At 44.5% G+C, this 23,395-nt stretch overlaps 1 protein-coding gene across 2 annotated transcripts; it reads left to right on the top strand.

The window, feature by feature from the left end:
* Positions 1-388: 388 nt before the first annotated feature.
* On the top strand, positions 389-23,181 carry GDAP1L1 (ganglioside induced differentiation associated protein 1 like 1). 2 transcript variants are annotated; one of them, XM_036750896.1, is made up of 7 exons: positions 509-621; position 1,406; positions 5,891-6,158; positions 7,076-7,249; positions 11,166-11,263; positions 13,994-14,108; positions 22,825-23,181. In XM_036750896.1, exons 1-7 carry the CDS (start codon positions 509-511, stop codon positions 23,166-23,168), a joined length of 1,113 nt encoding a protein of 370 aa, XP_036606791.1. In that variant the 3' UTR covers positions 23,169-23,181. The 2 variants fall into 2 exon arrangements, with proteins under 2 accessions (XP_036606790.1, XP_036606791.1); XM_036750895.1 differs by lacking the exon at position 1,406 and having other exon boundaries at positions 389-621; positions 5,966-6,158.
* The last annotated feature ends 214 nt before the right edge of the window (positions 23,182-23,395 follow it).

The raw sequence follows: 23,395 nt of genomic DNA on the forward strand, positions 1-23,395 counted from the left end.
TTGGTAGAGCCAGGACTTAAATCAGGTCTTCAAGCCCAGGGCTGCTATGTCTCTCCAGCGATGTCCTAGACAGAAGAGGTGAAGGTCCCCTTCCCCAGCGGGCGGAATGATCTCTCCATCATAAGTCAAATTCCCAGGCACCCTGGGGATTCTCAGGTGTCTTGCAGAACTGGCAGGGCCAGCTCTGGGCTTGGGCTGGAGCAAGGTGGTGAATTCTGCAGTGACCCAACAGCCACAACCTTCCCCCTCCAGGGTGGGGCAGGTGAAGGCTCCCTGCTGGTCCCTCTGGAGCCCCCCTGTGAGTAATGAGATTCCAGCCTGGAGCCCCAGTGACAACAGAGGCTTTGGAGAGGCCATGTGATGCTTCGTGAGTGCTGCTGCTGCCGATACTGCCACCACTAGGAAGCCTCCTTCCCCTTTTCCTTCCGAGCTCAGCCTGTCATGGCGACGCCGAACAACCTGACTCCCACCAAGTGTAGCTGGTGGCCCATTTCGGCACTGGAGAGTGATGCAGGGAAGGCTCCGGAGGCCTCGGAGGGCCAGGAGGCAGCTGACCCCTCCCAGTGGGCCAAGGAGAGCCTGGTTCTCTACCACTGGACTCAGTCCTTCAGCTCCCAGAAGGTACATGCAGGAGGCAGGCTCTGGAGGGCAGTGGGAGTGGGGAACCCAGAAGCCTGGGCATTTTAGCCTCCTGGTTCAGGGGCCCTGGGATGGTATGGGACCTGAGCTTGGTGGGGGGAGGAGTGTTGGAGTAGGTGAGGCTTCCCTCTCCTCATCCCCAAGGAACAGTCAACACCATGGATTTCCTCGGGGTGCTCCAGCCCTAACCTGCAGCTAGCCTGGCTTTCTTGGCAGATTATAGTTGCAGTTGAGTGTTCTGGGTGGAGGAGGCAGCTGTCCCCAACCCACTCACCCGCCCACCCACCCATCCGACTCCCGGTGTCTGAGACCTGCTCATCCCTTCAGCCTGGCTATTCTGGTTCCCAAGGAGAAGCTAAGAAAGGAGGTGGGGGGAGGGGAGGGGTTGGAGCCAAGCAGACAAGTGTAGACAAAGAAAACCGCAAAAAAAGCTGCTGTCAAAAGGAAAAGAGGAAGGAAGAGGTTCTGAGGGGCTCAACTGGAAGAACTACCATTTTTCCAGACTCAATATATCAGACCCTATCATCCTTTGTCCCAGACACGGCAGCCCAACCCAGCCCAGCCCAACAGAGCTAGCTCCAGCCTTTTCCCACAGAGCTGGGCATGTGGGGTGGGGTGGGGTGGGGGTAAGTGGAGTAAGTATCTGTGGCTTTGAAGCACCCTGATTCCACAGATTCTAAGAAACAGGGGCTCTCAGAAACCATTTAGTTCAACCCCCTCACTTTACAAATGAGGAAACTAAGACCTAGGACAATGACTTCCCCAGGGTCATGAAATGAATCGGTAACACAGCTAGAATTTTTGAACCAAGGTCTCACTCCCTCAGTCTTGGGGGAGGCGGTGCTGTTAGGGTAAGTCAGCCTCCTTTCTCCTAACTAGAATGCTTGTCCTCCCTACTGGCACAGGCTCAGCCCTCCCTGTACCTACTCACCTCTCATACCAATGGATTCAAAGTTGCCTGGGTTCTGAAAGTAGCATGAAATAGTTTTTGGTTTTGTTTGATTTTTAAGAATGAGATTCGGGGTCAGAGAGTCTAGGTTAGAATCTCAGCTTTCCTACTTACTCTCTGTGACCTTAGGCAAGTCAATCACTACCCCTGAGCCTCAGTTTTTCAGTTTTAAAGTAAAGGAGTTGGATTCTAAAATCCTTTCCAATTCTTAGTCCTTTGATGCTCCCTGGCTACAGAATAGGGGTTGCTCAGGGATACCACAGAGGAGCTGTCTTGTGACCAGAACCTCCCAGCATCTGGAACTATAGCCAGTACCTCTACACTGCCCTACACTCCTCCTGTTCCCTCCCAGCCTGTTTTCATACTGGGAAGGAAAGAGTTAACCCCCTCCCCTCATTTTCCCTACCCTCCTCAGCCTGTCACAGCTCCTTGGGGCCTGCTGGGCCCTTTCAGAGCTAGGGCAGGCACATTTAAAGGTACAGGACACCCTGAATGATTCATTAACCCTTTGGGGTTTCCCTGCAAATGAGCTTCAGTGACACCAACTTCCTGAGTGAAATCCAGGGCCAGAACTATGGAGTTTATAGTCCCTGGGAATGGCTAGAGAGACACAGGAAAGAGGAATATCATGCTCCTTCACTCCTGGAGGTAGGAACAATGAGGGAAGAGGAGAGAGTATAGAATTGCATAGTTAGTAAGAATCTTAGAGATCCCAATTCTCTCCCCCCACCCCCACCCCCACACACACCCTCTCAATTTTATAGATCAGGGTACTGAGGAAGGGAATTAACTTGTCCAAGGTCATACAGCATGTTAGTGGTTGAGCCAGAACTAGAACCCAGGTTTCTTGACTCTAGTCTGCTGCTCTTTCCATAATATCTTACTTCTTCTCAATGTCCTTTTAGGTAGATGTTCCTCCAAGAGCTGGGGGTGGGTTGGGGAGAGGCTATAACAGTGTGGTTCTAGGGAGTGAAGATGGGACTTGAGATCATCCCCACTCCAGTATCTTTGCCAATAAAGCCCCAAATGGGGTCACGGACAGTCGGACATGACTGAAACAACCCGAACAACATCAACACAATTAGTTGCTGACTTGGAGTCAGGCCCTGGGGAGTGCTAGGAAGGGAAGTGGGAGGGAAGAGTGAAAAAATCCCTGTGTTCAGCACCTTGGTCAGGGCCACTGGAGAGGCTTAGCAGAGAGAGGAGCCAAGACCTCTTAACTCTGACTTTGAACACGGGGAACAGTGAACTCTGACAGGTGTCAGTCCCTATGGTCCCCAGTCACCTTAGGAGCCCCTTGTTTTCCTTAAGCCTACAGATACTTTCCAACCTTAATCAAACTCCTGGATGACCAGCCCTTGTGTTGGCCTTAGCCCTTACCCTCAGCTGTAAATAAACTTTTAGTGATTAGAGCTCCTACCCTGGAGTTTCCTTTCCCCTTGTCTTTTCAATGCTTGGACTGTCTCATTTCAGAACTAACTGTCACTATCTAAAAGCATCATAAACTTGAGGAGGCAGCTGTGGTATGTTACAGAAAGAGGACTTGATTTGGAGTCAGAAGGCCCAAGTTTAAATCCTGGCTCTGTCTCTTAGTAGCTGTGTGACCTTGAACAAATCAGTGGGTCTCTCTGGGCCTCAACTTCCTAATTTGTAAAATAAGGGGGGTTTACTAAATGTTCTTTAAAGACCCTTCAAGCTCTAAAATTTGATCATTCTAATCCCATTAGGGCACAGGTTAATAATGGTTTGAAGTCTTTTTAACTATTCACAAGTTTTTTTTTCACTTTCAATGGAAGGCTGGGCAGTCTTTAAGGTTCATAGGAATGCTACACTAAGGTATATACTAATCCCTTTTACAGAAATGTGATATATTATCATTTTGGATCTCCAACACAGTGCTTTCAGGTGCCCTTTCCTTCACAAAAAGAGAATGAGACACTCAGCCACTCTAAAGAGTCAGGGAATGAATATTCTCTCCCTGGGGTAAGGGTAGGAAGGATCTGCAGCTTGCCAGAGGATCCTGGAGAGAGTGATGCTTAAGCCAAAGGAATGAGTCACTAATAGTGGAGACTATCTAGAATGATAGTCAAGAAATCATAGAATGTTTTAACTGGAAAAGATCTCAGAATACAAAATATAGAATGTGAGGGATGGGGTTGTTTTTATTGCCAGTGTCTTACATACAGTATGTGCTTAATAAATGCCTGTTGAGTTGAATTATAGCCAGGGGGTTTTAGAACTCAGAGTAGTCTGTAAATAAATAATTACTAAGTGCCAATTATGCACAAGCACCATTCAAGGTGCTGAGAATACACAAAAAGCAAAGTACAGACCTTGAGCTCAAGGAGCTCATGGTCTAAAGGGGAGGAAGATGTACACAAGTAAATTGGAGATAATCTGAAGAAGGAAAGCAAAGAAAGGAAAGAAAAAAAGCTGCAACTTGAAAGAGGCCAAGGAAGTTAAGAGGAAAAGATGAGGAAGGAGAGTGTTCTAGGCAAAAGAGAGATAGTAAATGAGAATGTCTGGAGTTGAGAGATGGATTCAAGAGAAAATGCCTGGAGCATCTAGTACAAAGAACACAAGTGGGCCAGTGTTACTGGATAGCAGAGAATGTGGGTTGGGGTTGGGGGTGTATGGAGTAAGAAGACTGGAAAGGTAGGAAGGAGCCAGGTTATGGAGGAATTTAGAGCTTGAAGGGACTTTAGCCATAATCTTGTTCAATTCTCTCCTTTTACACTTGGGGAAATTGAAGCCCCCAAAGATAAGTGACTCACCCAAGGTGATGCAGGTAGTAAGTGGCAGAGCTGGTCCTATAACCTAAGTCTTCTAACTCAGAGTCCAGGGCACTTTCCACTTTGGTAGGGGTGGTATCCAGGGATAGGGATCCCTGCCAGGAGCCCCTCTGACTTCTATTTAAGGCTGGCCCTGCCCCCACACAACAAAGATGGCAAAGCTAAGCAGATGAATCTGATGGCCCTTCTCCACCCCTAGCTAGACTTCCTAGCTCCTTGGTCCATAGCTCAACTCAGAAAAAGAAATTCTTCTTGGTAACTTCTGCAACCTCACACCCATAACAACATTTACCCTAACTCACTCTCCCTAAATAAAATATCAGTAGCTGCTTTTCCTCCCCACCCCAACCTTCCTCACTTCCAAAAGTCTAATGCAGGTGACAAGCAAAGGATTTCAGAGTTAAAAAGGCGGCTTAGAGACTATCTAGCCTGACTCCCTCATTTTGTGATGAGGAAACCATGGCCCTGAGAGGGACTAAGTCATTGGCATAGAATGATTTAATGTCAGAGCTCTGGTCCAACCATCCCATTTCACAGATGGGGAAGTTGAAGCCCAGGAAAAATGAAGGGATAGTCCAGGGTCACACAGATCAGTGGGAGATCCAGTAATGGAATCCAGGACTCCTGACTCCCAGTTTAGGATGTTTCCATCTGTACTAATTATGGTGGTGTGGCATTGCTTGGGTTTCCTCCTCCCTTGCAATGGAAAGCTAATGCCGTGGTCCTCTAAAGGGCCAAGTGCTGCTTTCCCGTCCAGTGGCACTGGGACTACCACAGAGGAAGAGGAGACTGGGTCAAGTTGGAAAGGACTGGATCTCATTCCAGGACAGAACTCAGGAAGAACTTAAAGCTTGTCTCCCAACTCTCCCAGCCCTCACCGGGAAAAACCGAGGAGGCTGAGCAAGGCTACCTTATACCCTCTGGGCTCCTGTGTACACAGACATATACAAAGTCCTAGATGCACATGAGCTCACACATCACACACTGCTCATGTCTATGTCGTGCTTTAGATTATGCACCACGGCATATGCAGGTGCCTCAGTGCACGTGGAGGCACAGAGAAACAGTTTACCTAGAAAAAAGCAGATCCCCACCCACGCAGAGTTCACACTGCCCCACAGTGCTGCCGCTGGCAGACATTTCCATCCAGGCTTGCAGAGGGAACAAGCCTCCTCCTCTTGGTATGAAATAGGAGGAGTTCAGGCTCTGCTTAATGAACATTCAGCCTTGGGCTGAGCCTCTTCGGGACTCTGTTTCCTCCTCTGTCAAATGGGAGAGTTGACTCAGATGATCTCTAAGGTTCCTTCTGGCTCTAATGTTCTGTAGCTCTGAGACAGAAGAACATGGTTGAAGAACCCCTCCTTGTAGCTGCTTGGGCCCACCCTCAGGAGGATGAGCAGAGTGTCTAGGTCCCTGCCAGGTTACTCCCGGCTCGCATCCCCCAAACCAGTATTATACCCTATGTGTGTTATCTCCCTCCCCACATGCCCCCCATCTCCCCTGAACAGAGTTTCCCCCTGTGTGTGTCCGGGCTCTTCCCGTGCCCCTGTCCCCTCTGAGCCCCTCCACCCCAACCCCCACCCAGGTTCGGCTGGTGATTGCAGAGAAGGGGTTACCCTGTGATGAGCGGGATGTCAGCCTGCCTCTGAGTGAACCCAAGGAACCATGGTTCATGCGCCTGAACCTGGGCGAAGAAGTGCCCGTCATCATTCACCGAGACAACATCATCAGTGATTATGACCAGATCATTGACTACGTGGAACGAACTTTCACTGGAGGTATGGTTACCTGGGAAAAGTCCTGAAGGTGAGGGACAAGTATAGGAACCTGGGTAACACCAAGGTGTCTGTCACTTATTAGCTATATACCTATGAAAAAAGTTATTTATCCCCTCTGGGTTTCAGTTTCTACATTGGGCAAAATGCAAGGGTTGGACTAGAATTCTTAACCTGGGGTCAGTGAACTTTATTTTAAAATATACATATTTTAATGACTGTATTTCAATGTTCTTTTTTAATCCTATGTATTTTATTTTATATATTTAAAAACATTATTTTGAGGAGTACATAGGCTTTACCAGACTGCCCAAGAGGCCTATTGCACAAAAAAGTCAAGAACCCCTGAAGGAGAGTATTGCTTCCTAGCTTTCTGACCTTTCTAGCTCTAAATGCTATGACTTTACGTCTAAGAGCTTCTCATAGGGAAGCTCCTTTGGTCATCTCTGTATCAAGGACTCCTCAAAGGCACCAGGGTAAGGGGCTCATAAGCAAGCAAGGGTGTCTGTGTGATGGGAGATTCTTTAGCCTAGAATTTAAAGCCCATATCTGCTACTTATTGACTGTGTCAGGGCCATGAACAGCCCACCTCCCTGCTCTGGGCCTCAGTCTCCTCCCTTATAAAATGAGGGGGTTGGTCTAGAAGCCTTTCCCACTCTGGTGCTGAGGGATGCCAGTACCATCAGAGAGTCCTGAAGAGTACAGCTTTCTCCCAAGTGATTGTGTTTCAGAGGGAGTGTGTTCTGCATAAGGGGAAAAAAAGCCAGACCCAGGACTGAGACCATGAACCTAAGACATGCACGCTGGGTCTGTATTGCCTCACTGCCCTGGAACAGGATTGGGGATTGGGGAAGGCTTCTGAAATCCCGGTCTTTGTGGAGCATACCCAGCCCGGCCTCTTTTCTCTTTCCCCATCCCAGAACATGTGGCTCAGTTGATACCTGAGGCTGGCAGCCTGCTTCACGCCCGGGTACTGCAGTACCGTGAGCTGCTAGATTCTCTGCCCATGGACGCCTACACCCACGGCTGCATCCTTCACCCTGAGCTCACCACTGACTCCATGATCCCTAAGTATGCCACAGCTGAGATTCGAAGTAAGTGGCCAGCCCAGGCAAGCCTAGCCCAGCAGGAGGAGCCAGGGGTTTGAGCACCAAATCTTTCCATCTGATTGTTTCTTCTGCCTTCCTACCCACCTCTCTCTTTCTCTGATTCCCCTCCTCTTCTCTGCTGACACATTTCTCTCCATCTCTTTTTACTCGTCTTTCATTTTTCCAACCCTTCAGTTTCTTCTCCCTCTCTCTATCCCTGACCCTTTCTTCTTCCTTCCCTTTCTCTATTGTACTTTAAAAAATCTCTCTGTCCTCTGTCTGGTTTTCTCCAATTCCAGGATCTCTGTCCTCCCTAAACCAATACTAGATCCTCTGTGTTGTCCCCAGTTATCAGTTGCATTCCCATTTCCCTCCCCACCCCCTCTCCCCCACCAAAGCTGCTGCTGCTTTTACCAGGGCCAATTGTAGAGAGCCAAGCAGAACATGTGAAGTCAAGAGTAGACATATCACCACCCCCACCTCCCCACCCCCAGCATCAGGACAGGTGCTGAGGAAGGCAAGTCACCTTGGCCATGGAAGCTGATCAGTCACCTTGGGACCCACAGTGCCAAGTGCCTGATGGAGTTTGATACCACCAATCAATCACCAGACAGGTCCAAAGGGAACCTTCCTCCCCCGTGATTTTCCTCTTTTCCCTCCCCGACAGACTTATGCTGAGTAGCCCTGAGTGGGGGCCAGTGTCTGCCCCAAGTGAATGACTAAAGAGATGTTGCTCTTGACCTTCAAACATTCATGAAACATTGACGAAGCTTAATATAGCCAGGGAGCAGGAGCTGGGGAGGTGCTCCCTAGAGCCTGCAGCAGGCTTGGTAGGGTGAGGCCAAGCTAAGAAGGCAGCAGAACCCTGACATTCCCCCGAAGCAAGACCCACACAAGTGGAACAGCCCCCTCCCCCAAGGAACATCCCAGACATTGGGATCCTAATACACCAAGTACTACCGGCTCCCTCTTAACTGCTTAGCAGTAGGGTTTTGATCTTGGGAGCAAACGAGTGGCCTTTAGTTGTCTAGTGTGCTAATTGGAAGGATTCCCACAGAAAGTCCCTCCTTCCTAAATCTTCCCTTCCTGTTAGTGCTGCCTGCAAATACACCTCTCCCCTACCAAAACTGTTGCTGCTTTTAACCAGGACCAACTGTAGAGAGCAAATATACCTTGAAATTCCTCTGGCTTAAATTTGTGCTCTTCAGATGCTAAGTGTTTGTGTTCACCACTCCTTCCCACCCCACCCTGGACTGGGAACACATGGTAATACTCTGGGACTTGGAGAACTAGACCTGGAAGACCTGGGCTTAAATACCAGCCAGACTACTCACTACTGGTATACCCTCAGCAAGTCACTAACCCTGCCGGGCCTCAGTTTCCCCATATGTAAACTGGGAAGTGAAAGAATTGAACTAGATGATCTCTAAAGTACCTTCTGCCTCTTCACACACTACACACTACACACACACACACACACACACACATATATGTATGTATGTATGTATACCCTTTGATCTATCTTCCCCAGAATTGCTCTCCCTTCACGATGCTGGCTCCTGCTTCTTCCTGCTCTTCCTTCTTAATCTGGTTAGCCAGTCTCTCTTCCTGCTCTGCCTACTCTGCCTACTCTGGTCCTGTCAGATGAAGAAGGAGACAGAGGCTGAGTAAGGAAGGGATGGAGAGAGAAGGAGGGGTGTGAGGAAAGACAGAGCGAGGCAGAGAGAAAGACTTCCTTTGGCTAACATGGGGGAAGAGAATGAGGGGTAATACCAGCAGAGAGGCGGAATAAAGGAAACCACTGCAAGCTAAGTAGGGATGAGGTATAAAGAAATGATGCTTAAGAGATAGATTTGACATAATCACATCATCTGATGTCTGCCTCTCATCTTCTTTGAGAAGACGTTTTGAGACCCAGAGTACAGTCGAAAGAGTCCTGGACTTGAGTCAGAGGCCCTGGGTTCAAATGCGAGCCCTGGTACTTCCTACCTGTGTAACCCTGAGGAATTCCTTCCCCACCCTAGGTCTCCATTTCCTCATCAGTAAAGTAAGGGAGTTGGACTAATTGATCTCTTAGATCTCTTCCTTCCCTTCTAATGATCTGAGGTCTCCAGTGACTGAGAAGTGGGAGCCATATATCTCATTGGGTTCTTCCATGGATTGGAAGGAGGAGTAGAAAGAAATTAGTTGCATGTCTATGTATGGAGGCAAGGGTGGGGAGCAGGATTGAGCCCAAGTCTGCTTTCTGTTATTTTTTTCTCTTAATTAGTAAAGTTCTAGCATTAAATTCTATGGAATCTCCAATGGTCTCTGGGATGTGAAGGGATTTTGTTCTTTATTTCTATAATGGTTATTACTCCTGTTATCTATTATGACTCATATTCATATAGTACTTTACACTGGCTGCAATCTCTACCAGTGAAGAAAGTACTCACATCATAGAGAACACCAAGGAAACTGAGGATCAGAGTGGTCCGGTGACTTGCCAGAGTCACACAGCTGGGTTCCAGGATGCAAAGCTGGGTTTCCTGACTCCAAGTCAGGCAATATAGGAGAACCAGGGAGACAGGCAGGTGTCTTCTGTATAGACATAATAGGCAGCTAAGTGGCACAGTGGATAGAGCCCCAAGTCTGGAGTCAGGAAAACCTGAGTTCAAATTTGGCCTTAGATACTTACTGGCTGTGTGACTCTGGGCAAATTACTTCACCTCTGTTTGCCTCAGTTTCCTCACATGTAAATTGGAGACAATAAAAGCACCTACCTCCCAGGTTTGTTGTGAGAATCAAATGAGATAATAATTATAATGCACTTAGTACTGTGCCTGGCACATAGCAAATGCTATATAAGTATCAGCTATTATTACTATATCCCCAGTGAGGGCCTAATGAAAAAAGAAAGAAAGAAAGAAAGAAAGAAAGAAGGGAAGGAAGGAAGGAAGAACGGAGGAAAGAAGGAAAGAAAGAAAGAAAAAAGAAAGAAAGAAAGAAAGAAAGAAGAAAGAAAGAAAGAAAGAAAGAAAGAAAGAAAGAAAGGAAGGAAGGAAGGAAGGAAGGAAGGAAGAAAGGAGAAAGAAAGAAAGAAAGAAAGAAAGAAAGAAAGAAAGAAAGAAGGAAGAGAAGGAAGGAAGGAAGATGGGAAGGAGGAAAGAAGGAAAGAAGAAAGAAAAAAGAAAGAAAGAAAGAAAGAAAGGAAGGAAGAAAGAAGAAAGAAAGGAAGGAAGGAAGGAAGGAAAGAAGGAGAGAAAGAAAGAAAGGAATGAAGGAAGGAAGGAAGAAAGAAAGAAAGCATCCAGAGAGTAGGTCTGGGACTCTGCCATGGAACCTATTTCCTGCTCATCTAGATTAAATAGCTGTGTGAGCTTGGACAAGCCATAGCACCACCGAATATCTGAGCTGGAAGGAACTTCAGAGGTCATCTCTGGGCAAGAATCCCTTCCATGACATCCTCAACAACACGCAATCACTCAGTCTCTGCTTGGAGTCCTCCAGGGTGGGAAAGCCATTGCTACCTAAGGCAGCCCATTACGCTTCCGGAGCTCTCAGCTTTTCCTCACATGGAGTCCCAGACCTGCTTCTTTTGACTTCCCTCTATGTCTGCCCTTTAGGACAAAGAACAATCCTCTTCCCTCTTCCCTGCCAGACCTTCAAATACTGGAATATGTAGTCATATTTCTCCTGAGTCTTCTCCAGGCTAAATATCCCCAGGTCTTTCAGTTACATCCCTTTCTCTCTGTGTGCCTCCATTTCCTCTTCTGTAAAATGGGAACAATAACACCTGTGCTAGGTGCTTCACAGGGATAATGTAGCATGATCTCTTTTTTAAGCCTTAACATGATATCCCAAACATAAGTCATTAGTATTATCTCTATGGGGGTGCTGGAAAGAGTGAGGGGACATGATCTGCCTTTCCTTCTTTTCTTAGGGCACTTGGCGAATGCCAGCACTGACCTAATGAAACTGGACCATGAAGAAGAGCCTCAGTTGTCAGAGCCCTATCTTTCCAAACAGAAGAAACTCATGGTGAGTTGCTTGAAGCCTTGCTCCCCTCCAGTACCCATGCCTGCACACACATAAGCACACACACACACACACACACACACACACACACACACACACACACACACTCACAGATAATTCTGCCATGTCCTCAGGGGAAAAGAAACATCTGGGACAGGAAGATTCTGTGATGATTCTCCTAAACTTCTGGAAAATTAGCAGTGACTCAAATGAATCCAAAGCCCTTCAAATGAAACTGATGCCTATGTTGTTGGGAAGGGGGGAGGCAGGGTGGTTAGTAGACATATCGGTTCTGGGAGTAAAAAGTTGTGTGACCTTAGATAAGTGACTTCTGTTCTCTGGGTCTCTTTTCTCCTTAGTAAAATTGGGGAATTCTACAAAGTGATCTCTGAGCTTCCTTCCAGTTCTAATATTCTATGTTCTAAGATCCCTTCTAGTCATAACATTCTAGAAGTCTATGATTCTGAAGATAATGAGCCACTTGATTGTGTGTCTGATCCCTCATCATCAAAGCATGGAAGAGGCTCTGGAGAAGTATGGGCAGTAAACCTTCCTTAAGATCTTCATCAGGATTTATTAGAGGCAGCCAGATGGTATGGCAGAGTTTTGGACCTGGAGTCAGGGAGACCTGAGTTCAAATCCAGCTTCAGATGATTAGCTGTGTGACCCTGGGTAGGTCACTTTACCTTCGCCTGTCTCATTTGTAAAATGGAGATAACAGCACCTACCTTCCAAGACTACTGTGAGGATAAAAAGATAACATTTATAAAGTGCTTTGAAAGCCTTAAAATTCTAGTTGTTGTTGTTAGAAGCCTCACCATGGTGTGGAGGTGATCTTGAGTTCTTGAAGGCTATGGCAGAGATGTGAAAACACTGGCAGGTCCTCCCAATGTGGAAAAGCTTTACATATGGGCAGGTGATAGACTTTGTGTCTATCACCCAAGGACTAAATAGTACAGAGAGGCTCATGAGCAGAAGGCTGGCCACCGGGTGAATGTTTTTGGCCACAGCATCTCATGAAACTGTCTCCTATAGCATGGTCAGGTTACCATCTGTGTCTGTGGAGGGAGCAATTACAAAATCATGGATGTTTGAGGTACTGAAGTATGGACCACAATGTGATGAAGTGGTGACTTGACTTGGAATTAGAGAGACCTGGGTTCAAATCTCACCTCAGACACTAACTAGTTGTGTGAATCTAGGCAAATGGCTTAGCCTCATTAGATCTCAGTTGCTTTATCTGTAAAATGGGGGAATTTGTGGCTCCTAAGATTCTTCCTAGTTCTAAGTCCATGATCCTATGGGCAGAACATTATCATCATGGCACCTCCCAAGGTCCACTTTGAGAAGAATCAGACAGAGCTTGCCTCTAAGGAGATTTTGGCTCATTCCTCACTTTAGTCTCCTGCTACCTGTCCATTCATTCACTCACTCACCAATTCATGCATTACCTAACAATTTCTTATTAATGCTGAGAATGTGCCTAAACCTGAGTAATGTTCTGAAGAGAAAATAGAAGAAATAAATTTTATAATCCTTGGCATCAGTTTGAGAAGAAAAAATACATATGTTCTCTAATTATTTCATGCATGTTTATCTTATCTTCCCAACTAGACTATCCAGTTTTCATAGGTTTTGTCTCCTCCTTCTATTCTGACCCAGCACCTAATGACTAGTGCTGTACTGGGTGCATACTAATTACCCAATAAATCAATACTGGATAGGACAGATATTCCAAAGCAGCAGAGAACTAGAGAGTGTTAGAGCTAGAAGGGACCCAAGAACATCAAACATAAGATGTCAGCACTGGAAGAAATCTAGAACACAGGACAGTAGAGTTGGAAGGAACCTCAGGACACAGAATATTAGAACTGGTGACATGGTAGGTAGAGTGCTGGACTAAGAGTCTGAGTTCAAATTTAGCTTCAGACACTTACTGACTGTGTGACCCTGGGTATGTCCCTTTACGTCTGTTTGTCTCTGTTTCCTTATATGTAAATTGAAGAAAATAATATCACCTATCTCCCAGGGATATTGTGAGGATCAAATGAGATTATAATTGTAAAGCACTTAGCACAGTGTCTGGCACACAGTAAGTACTACATAAATGTTAGCTGCTATTATTAGAAGTATTATTATTAACTGAGTAGGACCTTAGATTATAGGACTTAGGATAACAAAGTAGGAATAATAGCATTTATATAGTGTTTTCAAGATACTTTATAATACTTCATTTAATCCTCACAATATCCCTGGGAGGTAGATGCTATTATCTCCATTTTACAGATAAGGAAACTGAGGCAGGGAGAAATTAAGGAACTTGCCCGGGGTCATACAACCAGAACGTGTTTGAGGTTGGATTTGAATGAACTCATCATGTCTTCCTGACTCTACTCCCAGTGCTCTATCCACTTGGTTATCAATTTAAAGATTATCTAATCCAACTCTCTCATTTTCAGATGAAAAACTGAGGCCAAAGTGGGGAAGAGATTTACCCAAGGTTATATAGCTAATAAGAAACAGTACTGAACCTGAAGCTCAGCTTTTCTGACTTTCAGTCCAAGTCTCTTTCCACTATTATATACTATTTTCTTAGCTCCTATTGTCCTCACCCTGTCAAATCCAATTGAGAACAAGTGGAGTGGGCATTGGGAACATTTAGGGAAGGGAGAAGCTCACCCCCTTGGGGCCTCCCTGGTTCACCTCTCTCAACTTAGCTCTGGTTCTCCTCAGGCCAAGATCCTGGAACATGACAACGTCAACTACCTGAAGAAAATCCTGGGGGAACTGGCCATGGTACTGGATCAAATTGAAGCTGAGCTGGAGAAGAGGAAGCTGGAATATGAGGGTAGGTGCAGAGTATGTGGAAATGGGGTTAGGGTGGAGAAATAGAAAAGAAACAGCACTAATTTCTTAAACACTATAGAAAACAGGCTTAGAGCTCCCCTCAGCTCAGGTCTCTCTGCATGTGTTCTTCTTCAAAATACATTAAGTCCTTTCCACTAAGTCCTTTCTCAAAGCACAGAAAGCCTTGGCCTCCTGCCACTCTCTCTCCATCTATCCATCCATCTATCCTTCATAGTCTTCCAAAGCATCTTTCTAAGACAATAGTTTCATCTTCCATCCCCCTGATCAACACCCTATAAAGACTCACCCATTTCCTACCCCAAGTCTGAATTCTTCTACTTGGCTGAAAAAGAACTTAGAACATAGAAGATGGTATTTTAGACCTCCAAAGATATTAGAATTGGAAGGTCTCTTATAACAAAGAATGTCAAGCCTGGAAGACACACTAGAACCTAGAATAAAGAACATTAGAGGTCGAAGAGCTCTTAGAATAGAGAACATAAAATGTCACACCTAGAAGGAATATTAGAACATAGAATGTCAGAGCTGCCATTTGCAGTCCTCTTAAATCTGGCCCCACTCTGAATAAGTCCTTCCCTTCATGCAAGCCTACATTTTCATTGTTCTTCACATACCAGGCTTATTGCCACCTCCATGCCTGGGATTATGATGGTTCTTAATCTAAGATATTTTCTTCCCTCCTTTCCAAAGTGTACCTACTCTTCAAGCTCAGACTTGGTTCTCATCTCCTCTCTGAACCTTTCACAGATTAAATATAAAGGAAAGAGCACTAACTCTTGACTTGGGTTCAAATTTTATCTCCATCACTACTTGTGTGACCATGAGCAAGTTACTTCATCTCGAACTGGATGTCCAGTAGGCATTTTAAACTCAAAGTGTCCAAAAACCAAATTCATTATCTTTTCCAGTAAACCGTTTCCCCTACCCTTCTCTATTTCTGTTGAGGGCAACACCATCCTACTAGTCCCCCAAGCTGGAAACCTATGTTTTATCCTCAGCTTCTCACTGTTTCTCACCACCCCCCCCTGTATCCAGTCTGTTGCCACAGCCTGTCAAATTCACATTTGTAACTTCTCTTAAATGTGTTTCTCCCTTGTAATATTGCTAACACCTTGGTACAGGCCCTCATCACTTCAAGCCTGGATTACTGCAATACCCTGCTAATGGGTGTGTCTACCTCAAGTCTCTTCCCAATCCAATCCATCCTCCATTAAAGCGCTAAAGTGATTTTGCTAAAATGTTGGTCCAATCATGTTACACACCCATTCAACAAACTTCAGTAGCTTCCTATCACCTCCAGGATCAAATACAAAATCTTTTGTTTGACATTCAAAGCCCTTCATAACCTAGCCCCCTCATAGCATTCCACTCTTCTTACATTTTACTCCCCAACACACACTCTTTGATCCTATAATACTGGCCTCATGGCTGTTCCATGAACAAGACATTCCATCTCTTGGCTCTGGGTGTTTACTCTGGCTGTCCCCCATGCCTAAAATGTTGTCCCTCCTCTTCTCCACCTACTGGCTTCCCTGGATTCCCGTAAGTCCCAACTAAAATTCCATCTTCTACAAGAAGCCTTCCCCAACCTCTCTTAATTCTAATGCCTTCCCTCTCTTAATTATTTCCTTTTTATCCTGTATATGGCTTGTTTGTATATATTTGTTTGTTGCCTCCCCCATTAGATTGTGAGCTCCTTGAAGGCAGGGGTTATCTTTTGCCTCTTTTTGTTTCTTTAGCACTTAACACAGTGCCTAGCACACAGTAGGCACTTAATAAATGTTTGTTGATTGACTTATCTTTCAGGCCCTCAGTTTCTTCATCTGTAAAATAAGAGGGCTGGACTAGATGACCTATGAGGTCCCTTCTGGCTTTAGATCTGTGATCCTATGATTCTTAGACCTCCCCTTAATGATTTCTCCTATCACATTAATTGCCTGTTCTGTTTCATTTTACAGGTGTAAGGTGGATGTAAAGTGGGCAAGAGAAGAGAAGAATTAGGGCTTGGTGAGGGTAATGAAGAGGGGAGAAGAACTGGGGTTTGATAAGGACAAGAAAGCCAAGGTGCACAACAAGCAGAGGCTACAGTATAGGATTCTAATCTTCTAATCCAATAGTAATGGAGCACACATCTCCAAGAGGGCATGGGGAAGGATGATGCAGATTCTTCTCAGCCATATAACATGTGACTGTAACAGTACAGTGATCAAGAACCAAAGACGGACATCTAGTTGTCTTTCTGGGAGAGACTGGGCAAGTACTGATGTTGAGGGTCCTCTTGGATCCTTCCTCATCTTTCTCTTCCTTCATTCTCTTCAGTAGCTCTTTTGGAGACGATTAATTAGGCAAATTAGGCATGGGCACCTGCCCCGTGCTGCCTGTCAGCCAAGGTTCATTGTTCAGGAGAATGAAGGCTTCTCACAGGGAAGATGAAGAACAGCTGTTGTCTATGGTCATTGACATTCTGAAAATGGGTTCTTAGCATAAGGAGAAGGGATTTCCATGATATGTAAGGAAAAATTGTCTTAATTAACAGGGCAGTGAGATCCTGGACCAGGGGTATAAGAGGTCAGAACTTTTTAAAAACAAGGGAGAGTTTTCTCTATAGTAGCTGGAGGGCATTGGCTGTAAATCCTCATTCCTGGGTAACCCTCACAATACAATCTCTCTGCCCCTGCTTCAGTGCTGCAGAATATTAGTAGAGAAAATCACAAAACCAAGCTGATGTCCCTCACTCCAAATTCATGTTGCATAATTTCAGCTGCACACTTTCTGCCCCACAATTCTATTCTCCCCTCATTGACTCTTTACCTTACTCTCACAGCATCCATTCTAAACTGTGTCTTCTCTTCTCTTTCAAATTCTTCTTCCACTCTACCCCTACAACAGATAACCCGGAATGTCACTGAGGCCATCTGACGTAAGCTCTCTCAACCTTCCTTTACTCAAAACCTCAGGTTCATCATCCACCCTTGCTGCTTTCTCTGTCATCAAAGAAGAGGAGGTAACCATAGTTCTCACTGAGGCCGCCGATCCCTCTCCCTGGGCACATTCTCTCCTATCACTTCCTAGACCTTGCTACAACAGTCTTATTTTTCTCATGCATCTTCAGTCTCTTCTTCTCTACTGTCTCCTTCCCACTTGTCAACCAACATGTTCGGATCTCCCCAGTCCTGAAAATTTTTAAAAATCCTTCCCTTGACCCTGCTGGCACGTCTTTCTACCATCCCATCCCTCTCCTTCCCTTTACTGCTAAACTTTTTGGGAAAAGATATCTGTGCCTGTTGAGAACAACTCAAGATTCTGTGGCACCACCAATACTATGAGGCAGATTGTATAAATACTATTATCCCCATTTTACAGATTACAGATTAGGATGGTCAGGAAGGGGAATTGACCTACCCATGGTCACAAAATAAATGTGAGAGTGAGTTTCCAATTTCTAAGTCCAGTATTCTTCCTGCTACATCATTTGTCCTCAAATTGATGTTATCTGGTTTCTACTCTAGTGAAACTTACTCTACTAAAGATCCCAGGTGACACTTATCATTTTCAATGACCTGTTTTCAGCCACCATCCTTTTTGACTTTTCTGTATCTTTTGACACAGGGAGCGAATACCCTAGAATCTAGAATACTAGATTCTCCCAGAGAACCAGTACTATATTTTTTTCTTTTCTACTTTTTTCTCATTTTAATTGCTACTTTTTTTCTTCACATCACCTTAATTTCCAATTTTCTCCATTCCCCTACTCTGTAATCCTTATTTTTGTTACAAATATCTTGCTCAAAATATTTAAATAAATCTTTTGTCATCAATTGGGGTATTCCTGCCAACGACCTAGATCAGGGCTGTCCAACCTTTGGTTATCTTTGGGCCGCATTAAAATAAAATAATTATTTGAGGGCCAAACCTAGAATAGAAAATACAGTACACTAACAGAAAGTGAGGAAATGCGTGTCATCAATACAACAGGCGAAGGCACAAAGTGCGAAAGCAAACACAAAACAACAAAGCAACAACACAACAGTATAAAGGTAGGTGCATACTGACTAGTCTGCATTGTACAGATGGAATGCATCCCACAGAGCAATTGAAAATTCCACGCAATATGTTCTGTCTGTAATACTGCTTAAAAACACTAAAGAAAATTAACATCAATGAGATTATTTATTAGTGATGGAATTAAAAAATCTAATATGTGTTCCATGCAAATTATTATTTTTTTTTTTTTGCTCATGAAAATTAAAACCCAGAGGCAGGCCGCATAAAATCGCACTGCAGGCTGCATGCAGCCCACGGGCCGTATTTTGGACAGCCCTGACCTAGATCATAACCCATCCATGCCTTCCTATCCTATGCAACTCTTGAACACGCCTTCCTGTAAGTTCACCACCAGGAGTCTACTAATATGCTGAAGGCCTTCCTCAATTCCTGAGGACACCACAAGGCCTCCAATGATGCACTCTGGAATGCCACTTTTCATTCCTTGCCCTTAACACATGGTCAGCCTATCTTCTCTTACTGTTATACATTTCCTTCACACCTTTGGCTCCTGTTCTTTAAAATTCCCCATTGGTTTTATGTTGCAGCCTGTTCATGCCCACCATGTCCCCATCCATTATTCTCTGTGTACCATTCATTTTTAATCATAAAAAAAAACAAAACCAGAGTTTAAGAAAACTAACCAATATGTCAACTAAGTCTGGGAATACATGGAATATTACAGATCCATAGTCCCTTACCTCTTAAAAGAAGGGAGAAAGGCATATTTTCTTAACTCTATTCCGGGGCCAAGCTTGGTCATTATCACTACCCAGCATTCTATTTCAGGTTTTTTTCTTTCCATTTACATTCTTGTAGTCATTGTATATTTCTTTTTCTGGTTCTGCTTACTCCACTCTATCAGTTCATACATGCTTTCCTATGCTTCCCTGACTTTTTCATATCTGTTATTTTGTATGGCCCAGTTATGATTATAATAATAATCACCTGAAATCTCATATATGTGTTGTCTCTCCTGTTAGACTGCGAATGTTTCAAAGGCAGCCTACTACAGTGGCAGCCAGACACCAAAGAGGCTTGAGTTCAAATCCTAGCTCTGATGTTTACCACCTGTGTGAACTCGCACCTCAGTTTCCTCATCTATAAAATGAAGGGGCTGGACTAGATGACCTTCTGACTCTACATCTATGATCCTATGATTCTTGAGAACAAGTATTACCTTGCTTTTCTATTTGTAACCCCTGAAGTTAGCGCAGTGCCTTGCACATGGTGAGCACTTAATGATTGCTTTTCTATTCATTCATTCATTCATGTACCTCCCTGTTTTTTAGCCACTTCATGATCAATGGGAATATACTTTTGCTTCCAGTTCTTGCACTAGCACAAAGGTGTTGCTGTGGATATTTTGGTGAACATGAGACCTCTTTCTGTCTTCCATCTCCTTGGGGCATGTCTCTAGCAGGACCAAACACTGTCTTGATTCTCTTTCTGGCTTTATCCGTTCCTTTTCTGTCCTATTCATAGGTTCTTTATCCTCTTTTGAACCCCTTGATTTAGGTATTACCTAAGTCTCTGTCCTTTGTCCTCTTTTCTTCTCTCTGCATTCTTTCTCTTATGATCTAATTCCTTAAAATGGCTTCAACTCCCACCTTTGCATATGATTTCCAAATATCTATCTGTAGTCTTTGACTTATTCTGAACTCCAGATCCACATCTCCAAGCTGCTTACAGCACATGTCCACCTGGATGTGCCACCAATGCTTCATACATCAAGATTTGTTGTTTGCCCTAACCCTGCTTCTCCTTCTAACTTCACTACCTCATTCCGTGACACCACTATTCACTTATTGGCCATGACTAAAACCTTGGGGTTATCTTTCCTATCCTTTACCTCTGTCCATTTACCAAGGCCTATAGATTCTACCTCTTCAGCATTTTTTGCACCCATCTCCTCCTCTCAATTCTCCCTGTCAACACCCTAGAATCCACCCAGATTACTGCCTTCCTGGACTACTATACTCCTATAGTATACTACTGGACTACTCTGACTGCCTTCTAACAGGTGCTCCTACCTCCAATGTCTCTTTTCTCGAGTCTGTCTTATACCTGGTTATGTCATTCCTCTACTCAATAATTTTTAGTGGTTCCCTATTGTCTCCTAAGTGATGTTCAAAGGCCTCTACCTGTTGTTCAAGCTCCCAAACAATCTGGAACTATGCAGCTTTTGCAGTCTTATCTCATAAATGTCTTCCATTCATTCTATCCTGACCAAATTGGTCTACTTTGTCTTCTGCACACACCACAGGCCCCCTGTGCTTTTGCTCACACTGTTCACTGGGACTGCAAAGCTCTCCTTCATTTTTTTCAAGTGCAAAATAACTGCCCACATTTCCTTCTCCAATCAAATACACACTCCCATAATGACCTCCCTCAGACCTCACAAAGTTTGCAATGTATTTATGCACTATTGTATGTTATAGCTATACCCGACAAGACTTTAAGGGATTTTGTCTTATCTAAATTGTTTTCTGCCCAATGTACAATGTGGTGCCCTGCAAGCAGTAGATGCTTGAAAATATTTATTGAATAAATGCATGGATGAACAGCTAGCCCAAGGAAACTCGTTAGAATGTTGGCACTAGAAAGTCCTTAGAGATAATTTAGTTCAGTAGTCTCCAAAATGTTTCTGATCATATGCCCCATCAGCATAAATAATAGATAGATAGATAGATAGATAGATAGATAGATAGATAGACAGATAAAGGATTGAGCACTCACACCTGATATATGTGTAATCACTTATTTTAAAATTATTGTAATTGTCTGAGAGGTGATAATAGCCTGAATCCAGGTTGGGGACAAATGGAAGAGATGTTGTGGAGATAGAAATGACAAGGTTTGACAACTGATGGAAAATGCAAGGTGGGGGAAAGTGAGGAGTCAAGGATAATGCTGAGATTTTGAATTTGGGTGATTAGGAGGATGGTGTTGCCCTTGACAGAAACAGGGGAGGTTAGAACTGTCCTCTGATTATCTGATCACATCCCTTGGGGTCATTCCCTATTCCGCACTTTAGAGACCACTATCTAGTAGTTCACCTCCCTCATTTCAAAGAGGAAGAGAAAGAAGCCTAAAGAGATAAGTGACTTACCCACGATCACACAGCTACAGGTAGTTAGCTGCAGAGACAGAATTTGAACCTAGATCCTCTGCCTCCAAGTCCAGAGATGTTTCCACTACACTTTCACATTCTATGACCAAGGCTTTTTCCTCAATGGAGGTCCTGGCAAAGTCACTGGAATAACATTCCTGGGATATCCCAAGGACTCCTTTTGGAACAATCTTTCTCTTCTATGGAAGCCAAAGTCAAGTTCTCTTAATTGAATTTTCAGAAACTTGCAGTGACAAGAAGAAATGACATGGTTCTAAGACAAGATGCAGAGATAGGCTGTCAAGTTTATGTGTCTCTCCACGAGAAGTGTCCATGAGGGACAAGGGAAGATCCAGTCCAGAGAAGCTCCCCAGGATGGCTTAGTTTGGCTTCTGCTCAATGCCTGGTGCCCTCAGACCATGTTGGCTCCAATGTCCCCATTTAAGTCTGATTCCTACAGCTTGCATCCCAGCACTTGGTCAGCCATCATCATCATCATGGTCCTCATCATCATTATCATCACAACAACAATAATAGCTAGCATTTACATAGCACCTACTATATGCTAGGCACCGTGCTAAGCACTTTACAAATATCATCTCACCTGATCCTCACAACGATGCTGGGAGGCAGGTACTATTATTATCACCCCCATTTTACAGATGAGGAAACTGAGGCAAACAGAGGGTAAGTGACTTGCCCAGATTTACACAGCTAGTATCTGAGGCCATATTTGAGCTTAGGTCCTCCTGATTTCAGGCAGGTGCTCTGTCCACTGTGCCACCTAGCTGCCCATAGTAGGGTTTACATACATATTAGCTATTATTATCATTACTATGATTATTACTGCCAAACAAGTGGTCTAGATAGCAATAGGGCCATTGGATTTAGAACTGGTCATATAGTCCAACTGTCTTATTTTGTAGATGAGAAATTGAGGTCACAAAAGAAGTGACATGATTTTCCAAGTCACAGAGGTAGGCAGCATAGGAGCTGAGATTCAAACCCTGAGGTCCTGGCTCCACTGCTCTCTCCACCACATCATACTTCCAGGCCTTCCAGGTTCAAAGGACAGAGTGATGACAAGGGGGTGAAGCAGTTAGGGAAAGTTTTCTGGAAGAATTATAAAATGAATTGGGCCTTGGATAACAGGTAAGGATTAGACAAGTAGAATGGGATCGTAGTTAAAGCAAAGCCTCAGAGGAGAGAATGAACATACCATATTTAAGGAGCAAAGAGAAGACTGGCTTGGCTGGCATGATGGAGGTCTATGTAATAGATGTTAATATTTGTGCAGGTTGTCAGGTACCTTGAATGCCACACTAAAGGGTTTGGACTAGAAAAAGGCAAGTCACTGAAGGGTTCTGAGCAAGGAGTGTCATAAGTAAGAATGTTCTAGGAATCAAAGGAAGCATTCAAATTTAGAGACTGAGACCATGGAAGAATCATATCACCACTAAAAGAGGCTATCATGGTGACCAGGAAATTATGAATTGTTTTTTTTTTTTTTTTTACCCATCTTGCTCCCTCTACTCCACAGGGCAGAAATGTGAGCTGTGGCTTTGTGGCTGCGTCTTCACACTGGCTGACGTCCTCCTCGGGGCCACCTTACACCGCCTCAAATTCTTGGGACTGTCAAAAAAATACTGGGAAGATGGTAGCCGGCCCAACCTGCAGTCATTCTTTGAGAGGGTCCAGAGACGCTTTGCCTTCCGGAAAGTCCTCGGGGACATACATACCACACTACTTTCTGCTGTCATCCCTAATGCATTCCGACTGGTTAAGCGGAAACCACCATCCTTCTTTGGAGCATCCTTCCTTATGGGCTCCCTGGGAGGGATGGGATACTTTGCTTACTGGTACCTCAAGAAAAAATACATCTAGAGCTGGGCTGTGCTTGGTGTTTGGTTGTTGGTGTCTCTGTGCTGTGTGATTCACAATGAGCTCTCTTCAATTGTCTCATGAAAACTTGAAGTAGTCCTCCCTACCCCACCCTCACCCCAACCTGATTATATTGTCAATGTGAAAACATTCCGTTGTCTAGAAGCAGAAGTAACCGGCAACTCAAGGAAGCTATTAAACCTGGAGAAAAGAGAAAAATAACCCAAACA

Source organism: Trichosurus vulpecula, chromosome 3, assembly GCF_011100635.1.
Source record: "Trichosurus vulpecula isolate mTriVul1 chromosome 3, mTriVul1.pri, whole genome shotgun sequence".
In the NCBI taxonomy this organism is placed as follows: Eukaryota; Metazoa; Chordata; class Mammalia; order Diprotodontia; family Phalangeridae; genus Trichosurus; species Trichosurus vulpecula.